The sequence below is a fragment of the Glycine max genome, chromosome 20 (genome assembly GCF_000004515.6).
Source record: "Glycine max cultivar Williams 82 chromosome 20, Glycine_max_v4.0, whole genome shotgun sequence".
Taxonomy (NCBI): Eukaryota; Viridiplantae; Streptophyta; class Magnoliopsida; order Fabales; family Fabaceae; genus Glycine; species Glycine max.
The window spans coordinates 41,676,082-41,685,873 of record NC_038256.2 but is presented as its reverse complement, the minus strand read 5'-3'; the positions used below and the strand labels follow the sequence as shown (position 1 = coordinate 41,685,873).

Below are 9,792 nucleotides of genomic sequence, written 5' to 3'. Positions count from 1 at the left end.
CTTTCCCTTGGCCATGCCCAAATACTGCAACCATTTGGTAACAGCAGCAATACTGATACAGTAGTGAAGTGCAGTGCAGCAGCAGCAGCAGTAGTTGTAGTAGTGCTTTCCTTCTTCTCCTCTCTTCTTGCGGACTCAACCTAAATAACAAAAAACCATGGTCCCACACGTAATCACCACCAGAATTCTTCCCCTTACATATCAAAGTTTCTACACAATTTTTATTTTAAATTGTACTCCTATGGTCCTCTTAATTCTACTTTCTCGGATCATCCACTTGCTCTTAATTTTTTTGGGCTTGTATACTTGAAAGTGAGAAACTATATATCATTTGGTTTTTATTGAATCAATTTGTTCAAGATTCTTTGATTCGGATGCTGAATGAATCGATCCAAATAAATTTTTATTATATAATCTATATAAGACCTAAAAGATAAGAAATTATATTTTCATAGCTAAATGTTTTTGGACTATTTTTTTTTTCTTGAGGCAAATAGTTAGCAACAAAAACAAAAATAACAATATGTTATTTAATTGTCCGTTTAATGTAAAAAATATACTACTATACTAACAAATTTTATATCAGACTCAAAAGTAACCGTAAAGTGACATAATGTATGTTTGGATTGGTAATAAATTCAATTCATAATTATTATTTGATAAAAAAATATCTGATTTGTTTATTATATGCAAATTATGGTGAATTTAACTCATAAAAATTTAAATATAATTCAACATTGATTAATTTGAAGTTTGACTAGAAGTCAAGTAAAGTTTGATCAATAATTATTTTTATCAACGATCAAATTTGATATTATTTGAATGATTTAACTTTAACTTGAACATATTAATTATTAATGTTCGATCACCGGTTAATATAATTGTTATTTTAACTTTTCAATGCTATATTAATTATTTTTTTCACTTATATTTCTTACATATTAATATTTTCTTTTATTTATTTATTACTTTTTCTTGTTTTATGTAAAACAACCTAAATTGATTATTATTTTGAGATGAAGAAAGTATCTATCTTGAAAATGAAGTCATGATTGTAGATATCATTTTATTTAAAATCCTCATGATTAAAATTATTTTTTTACCAATAAATGGTTAGTTTAGATGTTTGTGGATTTGGTTCCTTAAGCATTCCACATCACACCAGATGTCACGAGTTAAAAAAAAAAAACTAATAATTTTGTTGTTGTTAGATATTCCTTTTGTTCCATAATATATGATGTTTTAGGAAAAAATTATTCTAAAATATGTCATTTTATAAAATCAATACTATATTAAGTACTTTTTTTTAAGATACCCTTAATAAATACTTAGTGAAAGTAATATACAGGAAAAATAAATGAATCATTAATAAAAAAAAATAATAAATTAAGAAGTTATCTAATATTTTTTAAATTCAATAAATTAATTATATTTTTTAATACTTAAAACATTCATATATTATAGAGGAGAGGGAGTACAATTTTAGTATTAAATAAAATTGTAAAATTGACTTTTGATTTGAATTAATAAGATAGGCGTTACATGGTTGCATTGGGATGAATATGAAGTGGAGGCGTTAGAAATTGGGAAATTGAAACGTTGATCACGGAGGAATAGTGGTGGTGCAATCTGAGCCATGGATGGCAAGCACCAAGATTGACGGTGTACAAGTGGCGGTTGCTCATTGGTGAGGATGCTCCAAACACAATTCCTGCTGTGGGACCCACATTTTTGTAATTCTCCGTAGTTGAGTTGAGGACGCCTATTTCATCACCACCTCTCTCTTTATTGTTTGTTATGAGAACTAGAGAGGCCTGCCCAACAGTAAATTATTATAATATGCATATGGTGCTGCAGCTGTGCTGATTTGGCATTTTCTGGTCTTGTTGCTTGCTTCCATTTCATGTTTACATAGAGGAGCAAGCTTAGCTACTTTCGGCAAATGAACTCAGAGACCCAAAGAAAGCGAGTGTTGTATGTTTTAGAACTGAGACAAATAGTATATATTTGTGTTTGGGATTTGTCATCTTGGTTGGTTGAGCATTCTTGTCAAATGAGGTATGTGTTTTCGAATGTTCTAATTCCTTTCAATCTTCTTCTAAACCAAAACCCCTTCTCCTCAAATTAAATTCATTTTCCTCTCACTTTTTTATTATAGGTAGGTGATTTATTTTGACACGCAGATTCAAACTGCATGCAATACACGCGCAAGATGTTTTAAAGACCACGCCAGAAAGAGAACAAAAGAAAAAGAAAAAAGCCTTGTTTCAAAAAAAATTCCCAATTTTCAAGGAAAAGAGAAAGAGAGAAAAAATGGATTGTAGTAACGAGTTGGAAATGCAAGAACCGAGCATTGAGACGGATAAGCTTAGTTACGAAATCTTCTCCATTCTCGAAAGCAAGTTCCTCTTCGGCTACGACGATCCAAAGCTCTGGTTCCCCAAACAAATACCTACGAAGCCGGAATCTCAAACTCCGGCGGCTACCGCCGCCGTGAACGGCGTCTCCTCCGTCAAGAACCAGCGCGGCAAGATATGCATTCTTGCCATCGACGGCGGCGGCATGCGCGGGATTCTCGCCGGAAAAGCCCTCGCCTACCTGGAAGCCGCGCTTAAGAAGAAATCCGGCGACCAGAGCGCCACCATCGCCGACTACTTCGACGTGGCCGCCGGCGCCGGGGTCGGCGGCATCTTCACCGCGATGCTCTTCGCGACCAAGGACCACCGCCGCCCGATTTTCTCCGCCGACGATACGTGGCGGTTTCTCGCCGAGAAAGGAAACAAATTCTACCGCGCGGGCGGCGGCGCCAGCAACCGCGGGTTCCTGAAGAAAATATTGTCCGGCGGCGACTCCGGCTCGGTGTCGTCGGCGACGGCAGGTTTGGAGAAAGCGGTGAAGGAAGCGTTCACGGCGGAGAAGGGTGGGAGTTTGACTCTAAAGGACACTATAAAACCGGTTTTGATTCCGTGCTACGACTTATCGAGTACGGCGCCGTTTTTGTTCTCACGTGCGGACGCGTTGGAAACGGATAGCTTCGACTTCCGGTTGTGGGAGGTGTGTCGTGCGACCTCGGCCGGACCGGGTTTGTTCGAACCGGTCCAGATGCGGTCCGTGGACGGTCAGACGAAGTGCGTGGCCGTGGACGGAGGGTTAGCGATGAGTAACCCAACGGGCGCGGCAATCACGCACGTGCTGCATAACAAGCAAGAGTTTCCGTTCGTTCGAGGCGTGGAGGACCTTCTTGTTCTGTCCCTCGGAACGGGTCAACTATTGGAGGTGAGTTACGACTTTGACCGAGTCAAACGCTGGAAGGCCAAGGATTGGGCCCGGCCCATGGCCCTCATTTCCGGCGACGGCTCCTCCGACCTCGTCGACCAGGCCGTCGCCATGGCCTTTGGTCAGTGCCGCAGCACCAATTATGTCCGCATTCAGGTATTTTATTATTATTATTATTGTGGGTCTTGTTGTCATTAGTTATCAAATTAAAAGAAAATATTTATTGTGAACAGAAGAGTGAAATTTTTTTTAATTTCTTAACCTAGAACATTAGTTGACATTTAGTTATTAATATTATTTATTTTGGATGGGTCAATTTTGTGGTTAGTCAAATTGTCAGTTGTCACAATTATGGTTTGAATAAATGGTAAAAAGGAAACTGATAATGGCTTTCAATTTTATTCTTTCTCATTTGTGGTAACTGGTTGAGTTTGTGAAATTCATAAACGTTAAGGGGATATTAAATGGAGTCAATTTCACACCAGCCGGAGGGTAAGGGGTGTGGGGTTTCTGTTGTGTGTTGTCTGGATGTAGCTAGCAAGTTGGATGAGTATGTATGGGGGTAGCAATAGCATAGCTGGATTTGGACTTGTTAGGGGGATATCCATTGATGGATGGGTGTTAATTAATGAAATGCTTTTTGTCGATTTTGTTTTGTGTATCAATGTTAAGGAAACCTTGCCATTCTTGATCAACTTAGTTTTCGTTATAGTTATACCATGGAAAATGGATACAAATGCTATTTGGCATTCTCAGTTGGATTGAATGAATGCCCATTTGTGACTCTTTCTTAATTAGAGCTGTGTCGTGTGTAGTATAGAAATACACCTCTTTTAATTTTTTAGGTATAACTAATAATAAAAGCCCATTCCATATCGGTTGGGATTGTGATCACCAAACGGGTTGGATTTAAATCGCGATTAATGCGTGTATCTCGTCTTTTAATTTCTTTCATTTTGTCCTTTTCATTTGAATTTATGATGCTGGCAGCTGGCTGGCATTGAAATCTTACTGACACCATTATAGAGCTGAGTGTAAGCAATATTTACTAGGGTATATTTTAGTTTTTACATTATTGTGACAGGCAAATGGGTCAAGTATGGGGCGATGTGGACCCAATGTGGATACAGATTCAAGTCCCGGCAATGTGAAGATGCTGATAGGAATAGCAGAGGAGATGTTGAAGCAGGAGAATGTAGAGTCTGTTCTGTTTGGAGGAAAGAGAATTGGGGAGCAGAGTAACTTCGAGAAACTTGACTGGTTTGCTGGAGAACTTGTTCAGGAGCATCAGAGGAGGAGCTGCAGAATAGCTCCCACTGTTGCTTTCAAGCAAGCTAACCCAAAAGCGACTTAGGCCATCCATGGCCAACAACAGTTCAAAGAATCAACCTAAAGAAAAAGGTAACCACTCTTTCAAAGAAAGCGTTTTCGGGGACCCCGCTGAATAAATTACCAAAGGGAAGGCATCTTAATTAAAATAATGATGGCAATAAAGTACTACTACTCAGGTGTTTTTGTTTTTACTGTTTAATTAATCATGCATGCCCTACATTACATTGCTCACAACTAATCCCATTTTCTAATAGCTTCATTTAATCAAATCACAAGCATTTATGTCGTCGATGTATGACAGTATAACATTCTTAAATTCTTTTTCCTGGTCAGGTATTTCGTTAGTTACTTGAAAGTATGTTTACCTACTGAACCCCTTCCTTTTTTTTGGGTTTATATTTATCTTTTTCTGTTCTCTGGGGAAACTTTGGTGATGGGGTGAAATGTTGAACATAGTATCGGTAAATTTAATTGGTGGGGGATGATCACTACTTGTGGATGTCTTGTAGTGAAATATCATACAGGTTCATCCTAACTACCCCAATTGAATTTCATTGACTAGCAAAGAATTGTTATCAAGAACAGGTGCTGAATTTGTCAGCTTCTGTGTATGCGTGGACGTGAATTTGTCAAAGTTGTCTCCTTATTAGCTCAGTATAGATTATCAAATCTTTTTGACAAGCAATTGTTGTTATATGTCGTATTGAAGGAAGATGAAAGAACATAGGTGATGTCGGGCCACCGACACTTATGTTAGTATTGGGAAAAGGGCATTGTGGTCAATTTATTTCAAAAGGGGAAAAGCAGGGTGGGAACTTGGAAGATGTTAAGAGGGTATTTGGATCATAAAGAATGAGATCATGGCGGGACACCCTTAAAAGTATTTCCGTAGTCCTGAAAAGGTGCCTCTTCATGTCATGATGCCAAGGGTGGCTGGTTGGTTTCATTTATAAAAAATTGGGGTGGTTGACTATTAAATTTGCTCTTCAGAGTAAATCAAATTATGTATTGAGATTCTTAACTACTAGTTAACTTGTAACTGCATGTGCAGAGGTCATTGAGGTAACTTGCTTGAAATTCTAGTATTCAGTAGTTGTAGGTCATACCCCTAATTAAGTAGGCTCCTTTTTCTGCGGTTTGTCGTATCTTGTTTCCTCATTCGATCCGTATATCTGGTTGCACATCTCTCTTATCTTTTTCCGACCTAAGATGGTAGTTTTCTAGGCCCTTGAATTAATTACTAGGCCCAATCAACTTTTTTGAATTTGTAGATTATTATTCGAACCACTTAATTTTCTGTGAGATTTCACAGAAACCAAATTTCCATACTTTAATTGAGTAAAATGCGGCTCTTTTTATAAGTATGTTTCTGGGGTATCATATGGGAAATTAACTTTATTACATACTATTGACTAAATAAAGAACATTTGGGCAGTCAGAGAGAAAGAAATTGGTTTGCTGGATTCGGGGAACTCTGACTATGAAGGGAACAAGAAATGGAGATTCCAAAGCATGAGTACTTGAGCGGGATTTTTTTTCTTAAAAAAAGAAAATAACTGAACAAAAGGTATTCACTATTAGATCACTGCTCACATGTCCCCTAGAAGAGAGAATGTTCAACACAGGCTCAAAAATCCAAACATATTCCTTTTTTCCTTTGAAACTCTCAAATGATTATGTTTGCCAACCCCAACAGCCAATGGGGTTCTAAGAAATTAAAATCTAAAGCATCTAATTATTTTCATTTTGACTAATTCTTGAAGTTTAAAGAATTTCATCTTGTCAATGGCAAAATTCTTGTTGTATCTCATGGGAATTGTATGTGAAAGATTTTGACGTCAGGTTTTATTTCTTGCAGTGAAAAACCGATATAGGAGGAAGCAGGAGCAAGGGAAAAAAAACAAGAAAAGAAAAAGGCAGATAGTAGTAGTATAGCAGCTTTTCTTTTCAGGATAGACAAAGAAGGTTAGGGAGTCGAGTGAAAAGGACAAGTGGTGTAAAAAGGGTGGAAAATCTTTGTGGGATACTTTGCCCTCTAGTGGACAGACATTGTGGTGTCCACTCTACCTTTCTATTAGGGTAAGAAACGAAGAAAGAAAAAGCCAGTGTCTGAGTTGAAGCTTTTTAGGGTCAAACATGAATCAAGTGTGAATGTTTTATTTTTAAAATGAGAATTCAGGGTGGTAAATTGGATTACATTCTTCCATTCCATTCTACTTTCTTCTTCTTAAGGATATTTTGTAAATCTCTTTTTCATATTAAAAATGTTTTTATCGATGCTTCAAAGAAACTATGGAGGTGGTGGGCTACGTTGTTATTATAAATTATAAATATGTGGCCACACTTGTCTCTGACCAAAGATTGTTTTTAATTGTTCTTACTGTTTTTTTATTTCTTAGCATGGTTATGTTGAGTGTGTATCTTTTTTTAATGATCATCACTGTCGCCCGTGACGATGGATGGCCAATCATATTCTTAGCTTTGAACTATCGGATAAGAAATCAAAAGTAACAAAATTTTTATTAACATTAACATATTAAATGTTGTATTACTGACCCACTAGGGTCGATCGATCTGGTGAAAGATTGAGATAAATACATGAGGTTATATGTTTAAATTTCAATAATCATCGTATACAAAATAAAAATAAAAATTATATCACTAAACGGTGGATTGATTGGCACATGATTCTATCTTAATAATAATCTCAAATTTTTAAATTTTGAGTATACAATTGTATTAAATATTTAATTTTTTTATTATTCATAATAATAATGTTATTCAACTTCGCAACAACTATTTCTCATATAGTAGTCTATTAAAAACATATGAAATGTTGTGACCAAGATCATATTAAATGTTGTGATCCTTTATAGAAGTTTTTATTTATTTTAGCTTTTAAGATCTGGTTACAGAGTCTAAATATATTGATTAAAAGATTAATAGAAAAAAATTATCAAAATTATAATGTGGTGTATTGAAAACATTATTTCATAAAATTTATTTATTTTTTTATCTATATTTTATATTTTATCTTGTAAGAATATAAATTAATTCCAAGGTCAATATGACCTTTTTTTATACTTTTTATGACATGTAAGGTTTTGATAAATGTATTTAGAAATGTAATTAATGTGTTGAATTTTTTAAAAAAAAGAGATAATTTTCTAATATAATAGTATTATTTATCTCTTTAATTTATAACTCATTTACTCTTTTTATATATTACTTGAATAAAGTATAGATTCAAGTAAATTTTCTTCTCTAAAACGTCATATATAATTTGATAGGGAGGGAGTAATTTGTAATGAGTTCTGATTTGAAATTTGGAAAAGTGAAATGGCGATGTTGTTTTGTTTATATTGTTATTTTTATCAAGTGTCCTCGGGGCTCTTCTCTATGCATTGTGTGGCTTATGGAAGAGTGTTATTTTTATGGTCCTTGTGCATGCTCAACTCATGAGATCTTCGTCTTCATGCGCTACGGCTGGTTCTATTTACAAAACAGAGGGAAAATAAGAATAATTGTTATAATGAGCTCAAATCGACATTATAGCTTTAAGCACTAAGGTTTTGTTTGAACAATTTTTTTTATATCAAAAACTACTTACCGGAGGAGATAAGAAAATCAGATATTCAACTTTTTTATAAACTAATGTCAATTCATGTAATATATGTTTCCTAATTATTTTGGAGAAGTTAAATGAGAAGAGTTTTGAAAATTTAATATTATAAAAGAATTGAAACTAAATATCTAAAATTATAAAATTATGAAATAGTTATTTTTTTATTAAAAAATAAACTTAATTAAGACTCACAATAAAATCAAATAAATTCCTACTAATTAAGTGCCTGATTGAGTAGTCAATGAAACAATTTGATTTGTATTAAAACGAGTTTTATAAAGCTAAGGCTGTGTTTCGTTTATTATTTGATGGCTTTTAGTGTGTTTGTCTTCCTGTGTCAATCCCCTCAAACGAACGTTCAGATAAAAGCAAAAAATTGTTATTTTTCAGAAAATGGTTTTTTATATATGCAACAATAGTCATCTCAAAATTTATATTTAATGATGTTTGAAAAGTAATTAGACATTTTTTTAGTTCTTATAATTTAATGTTTTTTTATTTTTAGTTTTCACAAATTATATTTGTTTTATTTTTTATCTGTATGATATTTTAGATAATGTTTTTTTTTCATAATCTAAACGTTAATCTAAAATATTTTAAAGACTAAAAATAAAATAAATATAATTTACTGAAACTAAAATAAAAAATAATTTTACAAAAAGACAGACACAAAATACTAAACTATAAAAATTAAAAAAATATTTAACCCTTCTCATAATTGATAGTGTAGATTCCATTTACACTTACTAGATACAAATTAAACTCTCAATTTTGTTGTGTCTTTGAATCGACAGTGGGTTTCTAACAATCAAAACATTGTGAGGCAATAGGATTCAAAGCTGACAGATAAAAAAACAGGAAGTGAAAGCATAATAAGAAGATGATCTGGTGGCCATTACTTTTCTTTGCAATCCCTGTAATTGAGGGTAACGTACGTTTTAACTTTTAGGACTTGTTGTTGGACCCTTTGATTTGTTGACATTTCGGCTTTTGGATAGAAATTTTACTTTGTAGTGGACACATTCTGGAGGGTACAAATTTAGCAACGAGAGAAGTTCATTAACCTCAACGACGATTTGATAATGATCTATCAACGAGAGATTACAAAATATAATTGAACCCAATGCCATTTATAGATGTTGGATGATCCTATTTATTTAGTTAAACGATCAATCCTATATCCTTATTAAGTAAACGTAATTCAAAAGTCTAACAAAGAAATTGACAATAACGAGCACATCTATTTATTACTTAACCCATGCATGTCATGAATCACCCTTAGTCCTCTTCTCCAAGAGAATTATAGAAAAAATGAATATTCCAAAGACGAAACTATGTGTGAGTTAAATAAATAATATTCTACAAGTGTCCTTTTTCTTAATTATGTAATCATGTATTTGTTATTTCATTATGTGACGATTCAAATTAATAATCTTTTTAATTAGTTATACAATAAAATAAATTTTATTTTCTTAATTACTTAATTAATATTTTGTTTTTTCAATCAATATTAAACATAACGAGATGTTTGTAAATAAATAATAAGAGAATCTTTTATA

General features: G+C 33.8%; 1 protein-coding gene across 1 annotated transcript; it reads left to right on the top strand.

Moving 5' to 3' along the window:
- The first annotated feature begins 1,789 nt into the window (after window positions 1–1,789).
- Window positions 1,790–6,804, top strand: LOC100815051 (patatin-like protein 6). The gene is made up of 4 exons (XM_003556183.5): window positions 1,790–2,058; window positions 2,184–3,432; window positions 4,361–4,677; window positions 6,467–6,804. Exons 1-3 carry the CDS (start codon window positions 1,943–1,945, stop codon window positions 4,628–4,630), a joined length of 1,635 nt encoding a protein of 544 aa, XP_003556231.2. The 5' UTR covers window positions 1,790–1,942; the 3' UTR covers window positions 4,631–4,677; window positions 6,467–6,804.
- Window positions 6,805–9,792: the final 2,988 nt, after the last annotated feature.